General features: G+C 40.5%; 1 protein-coding gene across 4 annotated transcripts in view; it reads left to right on the top strand.

Annotated features, from left to right (window-relative positions):
- The window catches only part of LOC122770927 (protein unc-13 homolog A-like), a 32,419-nt gene that overhangs the window by 2,637 nt on the left and 10,447 nt on the right, over nt 1-19,335 (top strand). For 2 of the 4 annotated variants that reach the window (XM_044028182.1, XM_044028168.1), the window contains exons 2-26: nt 1,768-1,797; nt 2,058-2,157; nt 3,725-3,842; nt 3,983-4,106; nt 4,646-4,716; nt 4,936-4,990; nt 5,427-5,456; nt 7,792-8,005; nt 9,659-10,747; nt 10,854-10,956; nt 12,466-12,509; nt 13,017-13,095; nt 13,476-13,481; nt 13,587-13,661; nt 13,762-13,981; nt 15,133-15,360; nt 15,523-15,664; nt 15,741-15,910; nt 16,063-16,178; nt 16,845-17,008; nt 17,153-17,306; nt 17,962-18,030; nt 18,288-18,377; nt 18,706-18,840; nt 18,929-19,056. In XM_044028182.1, coding sequence (XP_043884117.1) covers nt 1,768-1,797; nt 2,058-2,157; nt 3,725-3,842; nt 3,983-4,106; nt 4,646-4,716; nt 4,936-4,990; nt 5,427-5,456; nt 7,792-8,005; nt 9,659-10,747; nt 10,854-10,956; nt 12,466-12,509; nt 13,017-13,095; nt 13,476-13,481; nt 13,587-13,661; nt 13,762-13,981; nt 15,133-15,360; nt 15,523-15,664; nt 15,741-15,910; nt 16,063-16,178; nt 16,845-17,008; nt 17,153-17,306; nt 17,962-18,030; nt 18,288-18,377; nt 18,706-18,840; nt 18,929-19,056 — 3,754 coding nt within the window. Of the gene's footprint in view, nt 1-1,767; nt 1,798-2,057; nt 2,158-3,724; nt 3,843-3,982; nt 4,107-4,645; nt 4,717-4,935; nt 4,991-5,426; nt 5,490-7,791; nt 8,006-9,658; nt 10,748-10,853; nt 10,957-12,465; nt 12,510-13,016; nt 13,096-13,475; nt 13,482-13,586; nt 13,662-13,761; nt 13,982-15,132; nt 15,361-15,522; nt 15,665-15,740; nt 15,911-16,062; nt 16,179-16,844; nt 17,009-17,152; nt 17,307-17,961; nt 18,031-18,287; nt 18,378-18,705; nt 18,841-18,928; nt 19,057-19,335 lie in introns of all 4 variants that reach the window. The other 2 variants (XM_044028175.1, XM_044028160.1) reach the window with 1 other exon arrangement.

The following is a 19,335-nucleotide window of genomic DNA, read 5'->3' as shown; positions in this document are numbered from 1 at the left end:
TTTTTATGCTCCTAAGTCATTTAATCAGGTGGTAATAGATGGTTATTTAGACTGGACCTCTTTTGAAAAGAGGGTATTCCTATTACCTACATGTCAGCCAATCTATACAGTGCTTCACAGGCTTATTGTTTATGGGTTGCAGGCACTTGTATGTGTGTGTGTTGGGGTCTTCTTAACTGCTTCAATACATCCAGTTGTGATAAAATGTCTCTGAGGACGTGTGGACATTTTTCATCGTAACTCTCACAGTCAGAGGTTTATGACTGTATGCTTTTATTAAACGTTAGCATCCCACTGTTGAATATACTATTTCCTTTTTATTGATCCTTCTCATGTAGCAAGATATTTCCAGAACTGTTGTTGAGTGTTGACACTAAAGCTCGGCAAAGGAACAGGCTTTTGATTTGGTCTGCCTGAATAATTATACCATGGCTTGGTTTCATTTTGGTCTATCAATTAGTTTTTATATCCTGGTTTTTTTTTTTACATAAACTGCAACTCACTGGATATTCTTTTTTTTTCAATTTCTCCTTAAATCCTACATGGTTGTGCATGAACATCCCAGTAGATCAGCAGTTTCTGCAGACTGTCTGGGTCCAACAACCATGCTTCAAAGTCACTTAAATCACTTTCATTTCCAGTCTGATGCTCAGTTTGAATGGCTTGAGATGGTGGTCTTGACCATGTCTACATGCTTAAATACATGTTACTGCCATGTGATTGGCTAATTAGATATTTGTGTTAACAAGCAGTTGAAGAGTTGTACCTAATAAAGTGGCAGGTGATGTTTGATGTGAGTGAGTCACTGCAGTTAAGTGAAAGCAATGTGAAACAGAAACAAAACAAAAGTGCCATACTGACTCAGAGCAATTTTACTTTTTTTTTATACTTTTCATTTTGTGCTGGTTACCATGGCGACCGGGGCCAGTGTAGAACACTGTGAGATAAGTCATGAATTGATGTTCACATCACACATTTCTGAGGAGGTGATAAAGGTAAAGGTTTGCTTACATGGTGTGTTGAGCTTCTATTTGCATTTTATTGATAAAAACATGTGTGCATGATGATATATAAACCCAGTCAATGTGGTGTGCAGATCTTCTGGTGTGTGTGTGCACTATTTGTTACCTCTTTAGGACCTTTTCTGGCATAGACACTGACACTTGTCAGGACCAACAGTCCTAATGAGGCAGAACGTCATGGTTAACTTCAGAGCTAAGATTTAAATTGTTGTTAAGGTGAGGGTTAGGCATTAATGAATGCTTGTAGTTATTCTCAAAGATAATTTATTTTAATCCACATATCTGAATGCATTTTATTATACTGTAAAATACAAAATAAATAACTACCCACTCCCACCATACTACTACAGTATACCAGCACTCCAATTCTAATTTCTGTACATTCAAATCCTAAGACACACTGGTTTTCTGCAGGTGTTTCCAGCTCTGTGGGTTGGGTTTGCTCTGTGTTCTGGGCCTTGTGGCCAAAAAAGGCAGCGCTCTTAGTTTAAATATGCATAGTTGCAATTTTGATATGAATATGTTACATTTTTGTGCAGGGACAGGAAAAGATTTAAATATTGTTATAGTAACTAGCTTTTTATAGCATGTTAAATATACACAGTGTGTTTTGATTTATCTTGAATGATATCTTGTTGCCTGTTGTTTGTGTAACAGCCAAAGCAGAGGGCAGGGGAGTGTTCAGAAATAAAAACAGATGGCAGAAAGTGTGTGTGTGACTATGTCTCTCTCTGTGTTTCCACAGTGAAGAAAGCCAAACTGGATGGACCCCAAGGTAAGACTTGGCCTCCTGGCAACAGAAATAGGCAGATCATTCAGGAGGAGAGACTCACTGTCATTAGTCATAAATCTTTAGGAGACCAAGGACACGTTATGTGATTCAGTCATACAATGCATGTAAATGAAGGCATGGGAAGTTAGATAATGCACAGTATACCATTATACCTTCTGGACAGACCCAGTGATCTTTATTGTTTTTTTAATGCAGGGATGTTTCATCTCAACTTATCCAGTCCTTCTCTCTTTCCTTGGCAGATAAGTTCAACACTTATGTGACTCTGAAGGTGCAAAATGTGAAGAGCACAACCATTGCTGTCAGGGGCAACTTGCCCAGCTGGGAGCAAGACTTCATGTTGTGAGTCCTTCATTATCCTCTAATAATGCTCTCTTTTCCTCTTCTTTATTCTCCTGCCCTCTTTCCTTTCACCATTCATTTTTTAATCCTCTAGTCTCATTCTCCACTGCTTGCGTGCATTTGTGTTTTTTCCTCTCTTGTTTTCCATCAACCTTTCTTCCAACCTTCCTGTTTCTCACTCCATCCCATGTGCCCTTTATCCCTGTGTTCCGCATAACTCTCCCTCCCTACATCCGCAACTCTGTATCATGTGCTTTTTCACCTTCTCACACTGCTTCACACTTCTGCCCCTCTCTTCCTCATCCTTATTCCCAACCTTGGCTACCTCCCAGCTCCTCTTTCCTCTTTCTTCTGTCACTTCCTCTAAACAGAGCCTCTTGATCTTTATTTGCTCAGCCCCACCTTCTCCTCTTCCCCCCTCCTCCTCTCTATATTTCAACTTCACTTTTCACCTCATATTCTCCCTTCCCTCTCCTCATATCTTTGCTCTCTAAGATTTGTTTTAGCTTTATTTTAGAATGAATATTGGAATCATTAGATCATTTAACAAGTAGCTGACATGCAGAGTGATACAGTGTGGTATTAACAATGAAGCCCTGTGCATCTGTGTGATGCTTGGAGGCGTTGAACATTGTTCTGGGATTGCATCAGTAAAGTAGTGTTATGTAATGTTTGGGCTGTAGAGAGAGCCTCATCCCCTCCTTCAGGATGCCTTTGACTGACTGTGCCCCCTCCGTCACAGCCATGAATCAAACAGGCACTCTTTAAAAGGAGTCACCACTGAGATGGGATTTCCAGTCCTCCTTTTTCTTAATTAAAGTTCCCACTTTCTCGCTCCAGGCATGCGATACAATCACCGGCTCCACTGCCATCATCACACTTCTCCCTCCCCTCATTTATTTTCTCTGTCTATGCTTCCTGCTCTCTTTTTTATGCTTAATGCCAGTTTTTTTTTTAGAATTACACCCACAGAGATGTGTTTTATATTTCTGACAGTGAAGCCCACAAGTACTTACTGCACATCTCATCTGTGTGTTTAGTATTTATGGCGTACTCAGATTTGTTACATAAATAAAAAAAGCACTGTAATATGTATAAATACTTTACAGTCTGTCAGTACACTAAGTTATATGAGCAAACTAAAATAAAGTCAAAGTTATTATCATCCAAAAAAATCAGTCCCATTAGTATAAATTATTGTTTTTATTTTATTTTTTCGTTAAAAGATAATTTCATGTATTTTGGTTTAGGGATCTACAGCAATGTACCCACTAGCAATTTGAAATGTGACAAGGGCCCCTCAAATAATAACGTAAAAAGGGTCACAAGCCAACTTGTTTAGGAAATGCAGGTTTAATCTTTAATGATGTTAAAAGCTTATCACATGTTCTTTTATGTAAAATATGTAGCTCTCAGTATGTATTTGAGTTTAAGTACAATACTGTCCTTTGAAATTTAAAATAGAGGCAAATGGAAATAGTCAAGCCAATACACATACAGTACCTCATGCAGGAGTACTTGATCAAAAACATTGTTCTTAGTTTTCTATATTTCTTTCTCTTTGCAGTGAGATCAACCGCCTTGACCTGGGTCTGACGGTCGAGGTGTGGAACAAAGGGTTAATTTGGGACACCATGGTTGGCACTGTGTGGATTCCCCTGCAGAGCATCCGGCAGTCAAACGAGGTTTGCCACTCACCACAACCACTTGAGAAATGCTGTAGTGGAACACTCTGTTCTCAGACACACTTCAGGGATTTGTAGCAGTGATGTTGGTCAGACTTTATTGTTATTTTTGTATCATCTGTGCATCTTTCCGTTCCCAGGAGGGTCCAGGGGAGTGGCTCACACTCGACTCTCAGGTCATTATGTCTGATAATGAGATCTGTGGCACCAAAGATCCCACTCTGCACCTGGTGCTGCTTGACACACGCTTTGAACTGCCTCTTGGTGAGAAGAAATCAATAGTCACGTCAGATTCACAAATCAACAATAGGTGGACAGAATCAGAATAAATTGGGCGTTATCAAGCCTTGAGGAAAGGGGAGAAAGTCTTGAATAAATTGTGTATATGTATACAGTTAATAGTGATGTATGAACACCAGCAATCTGTGACTGATTAATTATCCTGATCCACTTTTCAGTATTTGCACAGATGTCAGAGAGAAAAATGTTTATGTCCTTTCTTAGTGATCATCAAGCTGTCCTCCTCTCAGCATTGATTAGGTGTGATTTCCACACTGTTTCCTCTAATCAATATTGTACACTTGACCCTTCAGAGTGTGACCCTATTTATACGGTTTTAGTATTTGGGCTATAAGTCTAGGGGCTAATTTTCAGTGTCACTGTGTTCTGGGTCAAATAAAATGTGCAATTGGGTTGAATCACACAGGACAAAACAATATTGAAGTATAGTGTTTGTGGAATAACTATTTTAAGATTTCTTTTTCTTTCTTGTTTCCTGAGTTTATGTGTTTTGTCATTCTCAGATATCCCAGAGGATGAAGCACGGTACTGGGCCAAAAAACTGGAGCAGCTCAACGCTATGAGGGACCAAGATGTAAGCTGTATGATTTAATATCGCAACATATAGCCACATTTTAGGAACATGCCCAGTGAAGTGGATTATAAACAGTATGTTACTCGTTACAAGATCAAATGTTACTTTTGAAACGCCAGTCTTGATTAATACAATAACCATTTACATAGTTTTGAAGTCCTTTTCTCTGTAACAATTTTCTCAGTCACCATCATTAATGTGCACTTGTAATTTTTCCAGTATTCATACCAGGAAGAACAGGAACGCCCTCTCCGTGCACCAGGCACCCAGTGCTGTAAGTAACTGATCGATGTTTGCTCAAACTAGTCATTTGTTTGTGCTGAACAAGAGAATTATGTGTTTAGCTGTTGAAATGTAATAAGATTGCTTTAGATCAGCCTGTGCATTATGTGTGTAACCACACATTGGTTGTTTTGCGTTAGACGGGAAGAAGGTCTGGATCATTACACAGTAAGGGATCAATAGCGATATCGGATGTCCGGAGGAGTGCTTCTCCAGGATGCTTAGTGTGTTTTGACTCCTGGCCCGGTTTGCTGAGCTCGCTGAGCCAGCAGTCTTGGGCAGGTGGAGCCCACTCCACTCCCTCTGTGCTCTCTTTCCATACACCTGCTCCAACTGGGAACTTTGAAGCATCTATAATGTGAATGCATGCTTATGTTTTGACATCAGTTCAGTTCAGTATTGACACTTCTTCTTGTTTTCGATCACAGGTAATTGGAACCTATGGGGAGACCAACAAAGTAAGAGCACATGCAGTACATTATGTGCATACAGTGAGTACATAAATGTTTTGTGAGTCCTACATGTTGAGATAGAAAGTTTAGCTACTTATTTATAGTAAATATGGGGGGGCTTCCCCCAGTCTGTGTCCCCACTGTTATACAAACTGTACAATTTTACACACTTAATGCTATTAAATGGCTTAGTTAAACTATGTCTTAATAGTTCTATATTGCAAAAGCTATGCTCAGTGGCATTGTGTCAGAGGGCTGATCTTTTGCAGTATCCCACAACACCTTCAGTCAGAAGGGAGAACTCCACAAAGAGGTGGTCCTCTCTTTTCCAGGTCTCTGGCTTAAAATAAAAGTGGAACAATGATGGCAGCCAAGTTAGTGAGCCAAAAAAGGGTGTGCCCCAAGGGTATCCAGTCATGCAGTGGGGTTTTATTTTGGAAAGGTTATTTCTGCCGCTGCTGTGAAAAACTGCAAGGTTGGTGGATAGTCGTTGGGGGGAACTGATCCTTTAATATTAGTCTTTGTTTTAGTTTAATCTAGCACTTGGCCATAGAGAGTCATTATAATGGAAATAAGTTGCTGTCCAAATACACACACACACACACATACACATTTTGTAATACAAGAATATATTCATACATTAGGTATAAAAAGCCTCCCATGTGGTGTCCCCCTCTCGCTATGTCTCTCTCTATCTGTCTTCATCCTTGTCTGTCTGTCTCTTTCTCACTCTTGCTGTGATTAACAGATGGTCTTATATAAGTGCCTCACCCACTCCACTGCAGCAGTTCATCTCATCTCTGTTCACTTAAAAGAAAAAAGGAAAGGAAAGAGCAGTGGAGCGGCTGATAGATGGTGAGCCGTTGAAGTGAGTGGGACAGAAGGATGCAGAGAGAGAGGGAGATTGAGACATGTGGAGACACGGGTGAATAAGGAAACAAAGTTCATTGTCTGTAATTAGTGTTTACACGCCCAGACAGATGGAGATGAAGGTGTACGCACTGCAACAGTAGCCCTCCCTCAGAGTGTGAGAGACGATGGCTGATAATAATGAATGATTAATAGATGGTGGTTTGGCTTTTGACTGATTCAGTAGTGTTTAAGTCTCATCACTTCCCTCTGGGATTTTAAGACCAGATCTATGACCACCACAGAAAAATAAAGCACCTCCTTCATGAGCAGAAGGGATTTATGTTCAGTTGTGGTGGTGGGAATGTGAAGGAGCTCATCACGTGCTTTATGTATGAATGCACTCTGGATGACCTATATGGTTCTGATTGCGGCAAGAAGCCACCTCATCTGTATTACCTGTAATTTGGTGCGTGGAACCCTATTGAAACTGTATTCCTCCAAATGAATCGCATTTTTCAGGCCCTGAACATACCCCAAAACTCACCAATTTTTGCAACTGCATCAGACCCTGTGAAAAATTACGTATATTAGTGGTTCGGGGAATGCACATCAAAAAATGAAAGTGGGCAGGGCTAAAAACTGACGCAAAAAACTTGTATTAGGTCATCTGCTCTTGGTTTAACGTACATGAACGAAACTTAGTTGCTGAATACAGCTATGTTGCTGAAAACAGTAGAAAATACTAAAAAAAACAAACTGGTACAACTTTGCCAATCCTGGTCCGATCTGAACCAAACTTGCTAGGATTGATCATAGTCCGGCCCTGAAGACATCTATATGAAAATATTCAATTTTGAATGCCGTTACCCCCTGCTAACGGCAGATAGAATTACATTTAAAGTTGTTCATGCTGCTCTAACAGGGATGGTTGTATTCACCTGAAACTTGATATGTGAGACCCAAGACCCATCCTGAACTTGTCTGTAAAAGATGACCTCCCTACAGGAAGTAGAACGCCCAAAACAGGAAGTAAAGTCTAACATTGTCGGATCTGCACAAAACTTTATATGTGAGTCAAGAGAACTTCCCTTTACATGTTTACGGACATGCCTTTCACCCAACAGGAAGTTGGCCACTTTAAACAGGAAGTGCCCTCTAACTTTGCACAGGGATGCCGCTGAAATTAACTAGTACCACAAGCAATGAATGAACGGGAGATGAGGTAGAGGCGCACGTGGCGACATGGGCACATGGAGACTCGCGAGCCCTCAAGCTTGAATCCGTTCAGAACTGCTTGCGGTACTAGTTACCATTGTAATGGAAGATTGTCTCAGTGCTGATTAGAACCTCTTTTTTCTGTACCACATTACAAGGTTGACTGGGATCATCACTTTGATTATGTTTGTTCTCTTTTGTCTCTTTCTCCTGTTGCTTGATCGATAAAAAATATTAATTTTTTCCTGCCATGTCTCTGTGTGCCTCTGTATAGATGAGGATCCAGACAGTGCAGTGGATGACAGGGACAGCGACTATCGCAGTGAAACCAGTAACAGCATCCCTCCTCCCTACTACAGCACATCTCAGCCCAATGCCTCTGTCCACCAATATCCCATCAGCCACCAGCACCGCACCTCCAGAAGCTTTTCTTACCCATGCACGACCAATAGCCACGACCTGGACTACCACAATCAGAGGGCTGTTAGGTGTGTACCTGCTTCTTTGCAATCAGCACTGGAAATTATTAGTGAATCATTTGGTCTTTGTAATTTGTGAAAAATGGTCACTAGAGTTTCACAGAGACCCAAGATTAATCCAGATAGATGATTTGTTCAACAGTTAAACACTTTAATTCTCATTCAGTTCATGTTCTTAAGAGAGATTAGAATAAATAGCACAATCTTGCTTTTAGCTAAGTCATACTTATTTAATATATATCGCATTACAAATAATAGTTGTGCTGAGCTTAAGCACTTTTCAAAAGCAATATAAGACACAGTGCAATAAAAGAAGAAAAAAGTACAAATAACACATTTAATATGGCAACATATACAATCAGACTGCATCAAGAATAAAAGCAACATTAAAAAGGTATGACTTTATATTAGATTTGAATACATCACTGGTAACGGTTGTGAAAAAGAAAACTGAAATTCAGACATAAAAATGAAACATAAAATGAAACATAGTGAAATTCACTCAGGAGTTGGCTAATGATAGCTACTTTGTGGACATTCTCATCTCGCAGGTGATATTTTGACTTCTCACAACAGAAGAAGTGAAGAACTGATAATAATACTAATATTAATAACTTGATTTATATACTGTAGCACCAAACAGTCTTTACGGACAATTAAACACAAGAAAACAAACTAAAATAAAAAATACAAAGAAAATAATACTGTATATAAATATATTAAACTTGTAAAAGCTAAAAAAACAACAACAATGTTTGCTTTTCTTGCAAGTGCCCCACTGAGCCTGGGCCTGGAGCTTTATAGTGTACAGTAACTTTTGTCAAAATGTTAATGAATGGTAATCAGTGAGTGCATGAATATGTGAGCCCCTCACTCACTCATGCAAACCAAACCCTATTCCCTCTTCAGATTGGTTTCCTGTATTGTTACATTTATCTGCATATACTGACATACTCCTCACATACTGGGAAGGAAACCATGCATCCCTCCTCCTCTGACTTTATGAATTATTCAACTGGCAATCTACCGGTCAATACTGCACATACCGTTATAGATGTTTGTGTGAGTATATTGGACAAGGCAACTTCCCCACACTCCCTTCCTATTTTCTTAATTTCCTCCTTTCATCTCCCTCCATTCCCCCTTCATTCCCTGTCCTCTTTGCCTCTATTTTCTGCTCACTCTCCTCCAGTTCTCACCATCCATCCTATCTCCTCTTTGAGCCTATTTTTCTGTTTGCCATGCTATTCATCAAAGACTATAAATAACTTTTTTCATCTGTAGCTTTCCTGAAAGCTTGTGTCAGCATTCTAGAGACCTCTCACCTTACTGGTCTGCTTTATGTCTCAGTAATTGTCTGCTACACTTGTATCCCCTGTGCTTTTCATTGATTATCCATCAGCATTATTCCTGACCACCCCAAGAAATGTTGGAAATGTTTGTAGTAGTGCTGTCGTGTCAGCTGTGCCACACAGTAGAGTACAATGTGTACAGGTTATGAAGTTCTGTGTAAGACTATTGTGCATACGTGTGCTTAGTGGCAATAATACATGGATGGTCATAATAAAAGTATTTTTTGTACTTAAATCTTCTCTTCTCTTCTCTTCTCTTCTCTTCTCTTCTCTTCTCTTCTCTTCTCTTCTCTTCTCTTCTCTTCTCTAGCCCCACGGGGAGCTATGCGTCATCTGCAGAGCTGAGTCGGTGCAGCAGTCAGCTGAGTGTGGAGGATTATGGAGGTGAGTACATCGAGAGGGATCCGTATGATGAGAACGACTCCTACCACTCCTGCCATTCCTCAGTCAGCTACAGCAAAGGCTCTCCAGACTGGGACCCTGATGAGACCCAGGGAGCATACAGTGATGAGGGTGGTTACAGCAAAGATGGTGGCGAGGAGGTGGCTCTGTACGAGGAGGATGATGGCGGATTGTATGAGGGAGAAGAGGATGGGCTCTACGAGGAAGAAGAGATGATGTATGAAGATGAGGATTTGTACAATTTGGATGGGACCCTCAGCGAGGACATGGAGCCTCCATTCACTCCCACACCAACATCAACTGCCCCTCCAACTCTTGATGTACCAAGCTCCAGACCTCCTCTAGAGAAACAGACGTCCTTGCACCAGCAGCAGCCATCTTCTCAACTGTCTAACCAAACACCTAATCAGGCTCATCCTCCTGGCATGGCCCCAGCAGCACAGCCCCCCTCTAGTCAAACAACAACCCAAACACCTAAGCAGCCCCAAACACAACCTCAGCCACAGCCAGCTCCATCTGCTACTTCCTTCTTCTCAATGGCCAAACCTCTAACAGCTGCAGTCACAGGCCTGGCCTCTACTTTCCTGTCTTCAGCCACCCAACCTGCCCAACCTCCCCCGCAGCCCTCAGCCTTATCCCAACAGCACCATTCTGCAGCAGCCAGCTCTGTCCCTCCATCTCACCCAGCTACCATGGCTAACTCATCCACTCAGCCTCCCTCCACCACCGTCGGCCCGTCCTCACAACAGATCCCATCATCTGTACAGCCCCATTCCCAAACGAACGACCCTGCCACCACACAGTCAGCTGCCCCCGAGGACCAGGTTCCCCAACTTGAAGAAGAACAGTGGCTAGAAGAGGAAATGATGTTGGAGAGAGAGGACAGGACCCCTCCAGCCCAGTCGGAGGAGAAGTTCCCGATGGAGGAAAAGGAGCAACAATTTGAAGAGAACATACCGCAGACACCCACAGAGTTACAAGAGATTCCACCAGAGAGGTAGGAATTAATAGTGAAAGGGAAAGAGATCAATTAATTTAGTGAATTATAAAAGTAGCCCAGAAAAACTGTGACTATCTAAAACATTTTTATTTATTCCTTTTAGCCCTCCAATTATAGAGGAGCCCAAAGAGCCAGTCGATCCAGCAGTCCGCGCCAAAGAAAACTGGCTGAGGTTGTACAACAAGGTTTTAGAGCAGCTTCGGGAGGTAAGCTAAGAAGTTTAGCACAGTCTCAGTCTGGTTTGAACATCACATTTATTCCAAATTTTTGTTTTGTCCTCCACTACAGTTTAATCCGGTGCCTGAGCTTTAGGCTTGATTAAGCACCATTCTGTCATCAAACAGACATGTCTGAGTTAAAAAGCTTCTAAAAGTGTCTGCCAGGTCTTTGAAATATGTATCTGTTGTGCATTATTTATGTTCACAGACAGGATACATTCAGGAAGTTCTTGAGTTCTATTTTGATAATGTTTTTTTTCCAGAATGCAGACTCATGCTCTCATATTTATACCGTGGGTCACTGCAAATGGGCCCTAAGCTCTTCCACCTTAGCTATCCTGCACCCCCATGCTCTATGGTTGTTGTTGCCTTTTGATTTTCTTGAATTAAGTTATGCTTGGTCAAGTTTCACTTACATAATTTATTCATATATTATGTTGCTTTTCATTACCTTTAAATTCTGTTGTGCAGATGATTAATCATTTCAATGTTTATGTCAACGGATGTTGCATTACAGTTTTTGCACTTGGGCTCCCTTTTGTTTGTTCTTTTTTTGTTTGTGCCGACCCATTTTGTTTTCTTTCTAGTTTCATGTCATTGCCATAGCGACACTCGCATGCACTTTGCTTGGCCATCATTGGAGCATGTTGACAGGTAGGTTCAACCCAACTGGCTGTGTGAAAGAAAGAAGGACATTTTATAGAAACTGGACAGTGAAGAAAACAAACATGGACAGGCTGATGCAGTGATGTAACTTTTAATTTAGAGTAAGGGGGAGACAGACGATATAACAGGCAGGAACAGGTTATGAGGTACCTGGAAACATGAACACTGACTGTCTTTTCCCACAGCAGTCATACGTCAGCTGCACACCTGCCATCTTGGTAAACTAATACATTTACACATAGAAACTCTTTCATAATAAAACGAACCAGTGTTCACATTTCACTGATTATGTTTATGCCTTGGAAGAGGTGTGCTGAGTGGACAGGAAAGTACTACTGAAAAATGGGACAACAGTGAGCAAGACTGTGGAGAAAAAGTTGTGACATCTGGTGGGTGGATGAAGAATGACTTTTTAGAGTAAATAAAGGCAGACATGGACTAGGAGAAGTAAACAAGAGCCAGTGACAAAGTCTTAGAGGAACAAGGAAGCAGAGATGTGACTGAGTTCTTGTTTAATTCCCCACTGTGTAAAAAACACACATGCCATCATTCTGCTCATCAATGTTCATGCCAATTGTCTTCTGAGAATATGATTTAAGTGACTGTGATACACTGTGATTCTCCCCACACACATTTGATTTCAAATTTAAACCAAAGCATCTGTTTGCACTGTTATATCACCAATTAGATCTATAAAGTAGCAGTATTTTATTTTTTTATTTTTTTATTTATTATATTTTTGATGACAGTGGGTTTTTTTATATGTGAAGTCTGCAAGGACTGCAAGACTGCCTTTGTATTTCACTGAATTTACTTATTTTTCTCTCTCAGGCTCGAGGAGAGACCTCCAACTCGCTGTGGTTTGGTAAAGGAGGGTGGGTGTCTGCTGTTACTCTACATAGTATACAATATTAAAGTCAAGTTCATGAAATAACTCCAGATATTAAACTCGGTCAAAATTATCCTCAGATCATTATGGAAACCTGCCAACGTTCCTTTCGATTGAAAATGCCCTTCTTTAGTCAGGGATTCCTCCTTTTCTCATTCCACTTATGGCATTTGGCCAGTGAGTATTGAGCTGCGGTAGGCTGCCCTGACTTAGCTGGCAGGTCATTTGTAGATGAGGCAGACCTCAAAGTGGAACAGTGCTAAGCTAGCCAAGTAGAAACCCAACAATTACACCCAGATGCATGGAGTGTCACTTCCACAATTTGAGCTGTAATCAAACTCTCCAGTAAAGTCCTTGAGAAGTCCTTGAGTCAATTAGTGTGTCAAACACATCAGCCTTATGGTAACAAAATATGAGATCACACCAAGAAACTATGATCGAGGCGACTGCAGATACTTATGATTTCATAATTAATGTTTTTTGTTTTATCCAGAATGGGTGGTGCACTCTACAGTATTGACAGCATGCCTGACCTTCGTAAAAGGAAAGCTATTCCACTTGTGAGAGATCTGGTAAGAAACACACACACACACACACACACACATAATATGCACCCGGTATTTATATAATTGTTTATTTTTAAATCTTATTCTTAGACAAATATCTTTATTTCTGCCTCTTTGGCATGTGAGTAAATCCTCTATAAAACATCTGAACAGCTTCCTATTTTACCTTTCACTGTCTATATTTGTTTTGTTACTAAATTATAAGCTTGCATATCTGTGGCGTTAATGTAATTACAGTAATACCTGTCAGCAGTACCTGTCAGGTGCACTGGGACACTGGTGCACATGCTCATGCACACAATGCACCATAAAGAATCATTTAACAATTCCTGACATGTTCACATCTGTTTCTTTCTCTCTGTTTCATCACTGCTGGGTCTTATCAGGCCATGGTGAGTCCTTGTTTGTCCCAAATATATAGCTGACAAATATATAGCTGACATCCACAGTGTAGTCAACATTTTAAGATAAACACTCTCTCTTTTCCTTTTTCGCAGTCGCTAGTGCAGAATTCTCGGAAAGCTGGAATCACATCAGCCATGGCTTCCACCACTCTTGGCAATGAAGAGCTGGTGGGTGTCCTTTTCCACAATTCAGTTCACGTTTTTCCATTTTCTATTCGATCTTAGTATCAAACTCACAGTTCATTTCTCCTCCCCTTCTTCTTTGCAGAAGAGCCATGTTTATAAAAAGACCCTGCAGGCTCTGATCTACCCCATCTCCTCCACCACGCCACACAACTTTGAGGTGTGGACAGCCACCACCCCCACCTACTGCTATGAATGTGAGGGGCTGCTTTGGGGTATCGCCCGCCAAGGCATGCGCTGCTCTGAGTGTGGCGTCAAATGTCACGAAAAGTGTCAGGATCTACTCAACGCCGACTGTCTGCAGAGTAAGAAACATGCATGCATGTGTCACTGTAGCACTGTAATACATATTCACCTATTTGTACCCGGGTATACACACGCATCACAGCCATACATACAGTCACGTGACATAATCGAAGAATCTGGTCTCTTGAGATGTGTGATTTTGAGATTAGTCACATTAGTGTCCCCATGTATTGTATGTTTCATATTTTATTGTCTGTTTTCCTCAGACAATAGAAAAATATTAACTCCATAGGAAAATGTTATGACTTTATAAATCTAGCAAAAGTAGGCTGATTTTCCCATAAAGCGAGTTCTTATTGCAACCAGTGGATTCAACCCCAATGGTTATTCAGTATATTTATACTTGGTCTATGACTACAATACATGTCCCTATACAGGGTCAATGACATGATATACTGTATTGCAATATGTTAATAGTAATAAGCGGTGCAACATTTTGACATATTTGTGTCACCACCACAATAGCATATTTAAAAATAATTCTCATAATAGGTTTTAAATAAAACACAAAATCACTGTTAACAGCGTCTCAAAGAATTGATGCAGTATCATGCCATTAAATATCAAAATATTTTAGTGTTTCAATATTTTCTTACACCCCTACTCAGCACAGATATTAACCTATTTAGCTCCTCTTCCCTATCCTTCTCCCCGATTGACATCCCATTTTTCTTGACCTCTATCCACTCTCACATTCTCCTCCTTCTTCCTTTCCAATTTATCTCCTGAGTAATATGCTGTCATACCCCAGTTTCTTGCCTCTCTCCCCTCTGCCCGTAGCCTTTGCATCTATACTGCTTTGTCTGATTCATCTCCACAAACAGAGACTTAAGTCAGTCTATGCGGTGCCTAATTCATATCTCTTCTCTCTCCAAAGAATTGTGAAAGATATTTGTGCCAAATTATCTTATGGTCTTTTATACTCTGAATGTCTATTCAATTTTGTCATTACATTAACAGGTGTCACGTTTGATGATCCTTTGCCATAAAGTGTCAAAGACTTAAAAAATGATGTGATGCTATCTTAATCTGACACTCAGCTTTGAAAAGATGGCTTCCAATGAAAGAGGAGACATGTCCTGTGGGCTATATTGCTATGACTATATTTCACACTACTGCCTCAATCTTCCTGCATCCCTTGTCCCATCAGGAGCTGCAGAGAAGAGCTCCAAACACGGGGCGGAGGACCGAACCCAGAACATCATCATGGTCTTGAAGGACCGCATGAAGATCAGAGAGAGGAACAAACCAGAGATCTTTGAGCTGATACAAGAAGTGTTTGCCCTCGATAAATCAACACACGCCACGCACATGAAACAGATCAAGCAGAGTGTGCTTGACGGTACCTCAAAATGGTCTGCGAAGATCAGCATCACGGGTTTGTTTTTACATTGATGGTTACAGCATATGTCCTATTCTGAGGCATCAATAAGATTTATGGTGCTCTTACTGATATATTTAAAATGATCTGAATTATACAATACATGTTAGGAGGCAGCTACCAGGGTTTTTGTTAAAACGTCTCTTGTCTCTTCTGCAGTGGTTTGTGCTCAGGGTCTGCAGGCTAAAGACAAAACAGGCTCCAGTGACCCTTATGTCACTGTTCAAGTCGGGAAGACCAAGAAGAGAACCAAGACCATCTATGGCAACCTCAACCCTGTCTGGGAGGAAAACTTCCACTTGTGAGTACTGTAGGACAAAATTGTGTGAAATGCTGAAATTTTTATGTAAAATCATGTTTCCTGTTTTTTTTTAAAGCGAATGCCACAACTCATCTGACCGCATCAAGGTCCGTGTCTGGGACGAGGACGATGACATCAAGTCCCGCGTGAAACAGAGGTTTAAGCGTGAGAGCGACGACTTCCTGGGTCAAACAATCATCGAAGTCCGCACTCTGAGCGGGGAGATGGACGTCTGGTACAACCTGGGTGAGATTTGCAAGATAAAAGAAAAGGCAATGGAGAATTATGGACAGTTAAGAGAAGCAAGTCACACTGAGCTAAAATGATAAGAAACAGAAGAACTTGTCTGCTGTCGATTGTTTGCTGAAAAAGTTATGTGTTTAACTTTGATCTGACAGACAAGAGAACAGATAAGTCTGCTGTGTCGGGAGCCATTCGGATGCACATCAGTGTGGAGATCAAAGGAGAGGAGACGGTAGCACCATACCATGTCCAGTACACCTGTCTACACGAGGTCAGTCTAATGTGACATCCAGTAGGAATCTTCCAAATGTTGTCATTATTTTTTGGACTTGATATTAAACATTAAAGGTACAATATCTAAATGTTTGCACCATTTATTGGTGAAGTTGCATGTTGTAGCTCAATTTCCCCTTTTCCTCACCTATGTAGTTAGCATCTCAGTTTGCATCAAAACTAAAACTATGTTAACTTTGTCCATCGTGGGCTACTGTAAAAACATGGTAGCTTCCAAAGAACTGACTCATCTCATGGTATAAATACAGGAGACTCATTCTGGGGTAATGAAATATAACAATTAATACAATCAGATGATTGTACACTTATTATTCTATCTTCAATTTGTCTCAAATTAAAATAATAATAAAATAATCATTTGTAATTATTGCAAACATTGAGGCATCTTCATCAGTATAGAGTTGATATGGACATCCTGGATGTGGGACATCAGCAATTAGGCATAGTATATTTCTCTGTCATGAAAGCCTACAGACAATTAAATAGTTTATATATAATCCTGTTTCCCTGCAGGGTTGTGAGTCACAACCATTGAATTAATAATAAGTAAGGAGAAACTATTATTTTTGGCAGCCTTTGGCAGTGTTCAAATGACTGAACTTTAACACACAAGCACACTCATCATTCCTTTCCCTGTTTTCAGCATCTGTTCCAGTACACTACTGAGGAGCAGAATGGAGGTGTAGTAAAAATCCCGGATGCCAAAGGGGACGATGCCTGGAAGGTGTACTTTGAGGAGACAGCTCAAGAGATAGTGGACGAGTTCGCCATGAGATATGGAGTCGAGTCCATCTACCAGGCCATGACGTCAGTACTTCAAATATTACACTGTATTTTTAACTCAATCCACATTCTACCAAGTTGACTTTAGCTCTGTGACACAGTTAGATAATTACAATCTATTTATTCATCAAAGTAAGCAAGTTTTTCTTCTCCACTCCCACCCCACAGCCACTTTGCCTGCTTGTCATCCAAGTATATGTGCCCAGGAGTCCCAGCGGTGATGAGCACACTGCTGGCCAACATCAACGCTTACTACGCCCACACCACCCAGTCCTCCAACAACGTTTCTGCCTCAGACAGATTTGCTGCGTCAAACTTTGGCGTGAGTCCCTGATAGGGCTGAACAGTTAATTGTTTTCATATCGAAATATCACTTTTAAACAACCCATTTAGCAAATTGCAAAGGCTGAAATTCGATTAGTCTACTTTTAAATATCTATTCTTTACGGAAATTTTTAAAAATGTTACCCATGCCTGTCGGAAACTGTTCATAACGTTTTCATCCTTGCAAGAGAATAGTTAATGTTTTGTTGGTGTGGTAATGCGCCATAATATTTTGAATTAAATTGTGCATCTCTATAGCCCACTGATTAACTCCGTTTATCAATATTTAAAAGTAATGTATTTCTCCTGTTATCAGTCAATAATGTACTGGCCCCAACATTATCGTGCGTTCTTACTTTGATAAAATATTTTTCCCAAATTATTTAGCCACAGTCCCTCACTATTGGGAGAAATTTTTATACATTCCTTAAGTTCTCTTTTGTCCCCTCTTGATCGATGTGACTAAAATGGGAAAATACTTTCTTAAAAACCTCTAACCCTAATTGTCCTATTCTGGCCCCACCTTCTTCTGCAAATATCCAATCAACTGAGCCTTGTCAGATCCAGCCCAAGATTTGTGTAGTCTAATGTAGCAAACACAGCTGTGGTGTGTGTCTGAGCTGTTTGTTCTGTTTTTGTGTCTTCCTGTTTAGAAGGAGAGGTTTGTCAAACTGCTGGATCAGCTGCACAACTCCCTGAGGATTGACCTGTCCATGTACCGGGTACTGACTCTTTTTCTTTAATATAACAATTCTTTGCAAAGTTTGTATGTATAAAACTTTACACTTTATTAGCAAAACACCCCTTGTTAGTCCACGCCCGTTCTGTGTCGATGTATGACATAATGTCTATTTGTTGTTTAAAATAAAATGAAATTGCCACTACTCATATTTATTGTCTTTCTACCAGAGGAACAGTCAACTTTTAAACTGATGAGCTTTTTGTACAGTATCTTACACATTATTGAATGTGGTTTCAGAATAACTTCCCTGCCAGCAGTCCTGAAAGACTACAGGATCTTAAGTCCACTGTTGATCTCTTGACCAGCATCACATTCTTCAGGATGAAGGTAAAAAAAAACATTTATTTTTTTATTTTAAACATACTTTTCTTTATTTTCAACATGGAACTCCAAGATAAACGTAGTACGCTTTTCCAGCATTTTCTGAAAAGTAGCCTCGGGCACAAACTGAGAATCAGCTTAAAATTTTCCTGTTCAAACCAAAACCAAGCTCATGCAACTCAGGGTGTTAACGCATGTTAATAGAATTTGCTCACCTCAGTGAGTTTATGGTTAAAGGGCCGCTGAGATAACCCCCCCTGCTGATAGTGTGCATGTCTGACAGACACTTTGGTGTTTTCCTTTTAACCAGATGTTGGGTTCTATTTGTGTTCAGGTCCAGGAGCTGCAGAGTCCCCCGAGGGCAAGTCAAGTGGTGAAAGATTGCGTGAAAGCCTGTCTCAACTCCACCTATGAGTACATTTTCAACAACTGCCATGACCTCTACAATAGGGAATATCAGACAGATCCTGTAAGTCTTGGTTTGAAGCTAAATTAGTTTGTTCTTGCTGTTCGATAGCTCTACTTTGGTCTCATTGTGCCACTGTTTTTGTTTCCAGTCAAAGGCAGTTCCTCCAGATGAGCAGGGTCCCAGCATCAAGAACTTAGACTTCTGGTCCAAACTTATCACCCTCATCGTCTCCATCATAGAGGAGGACAAAAACTCCTACACTCCTTGCCTTAATCAGTGAGTTCAGTGCTCATAGAAAATAAAGATGTACCTTAATATCTCACAGCATCAGACTGTAAAAAAGAAAGCATCTAATTGTTGGTGGCAATATATTTCTGTACTGTATTGTCAGTAACATGCTGTGACAGTTAACCCTTAACCTGTATGTTTACAATATAGACAAGTCTTTCCTGTACTACAACAGCTTTAGGGGGTGGGTGGATCCCATGCCATTTTTAAAAAACTGTAAATGTAACAGGACTTGAATAAACTTACTAAAGTAATTTAAGGAGGTAA

This window comes from Solea senegalensis, linkage group LG1 (genome assembly GCF_019176455.1).
Source record: "Solea senegalensis isolate Sse05_10M linkage group LG1, IFAPA_SoseM_1, whole genome shotgun sequence".
NCBI classification, from domain to species: domain Eukaryota; kingdom Metazoa; phylum Chordata; class Actinopteri; order Pleuronectiformes; family Soleidae; genus Solea; species Solea senegalensis.
The sequence above is the reverse complement of the archived record's forward strand: the minus strand, read 5'-3'. Positions and strand labels throughout refer to the sequence as shown.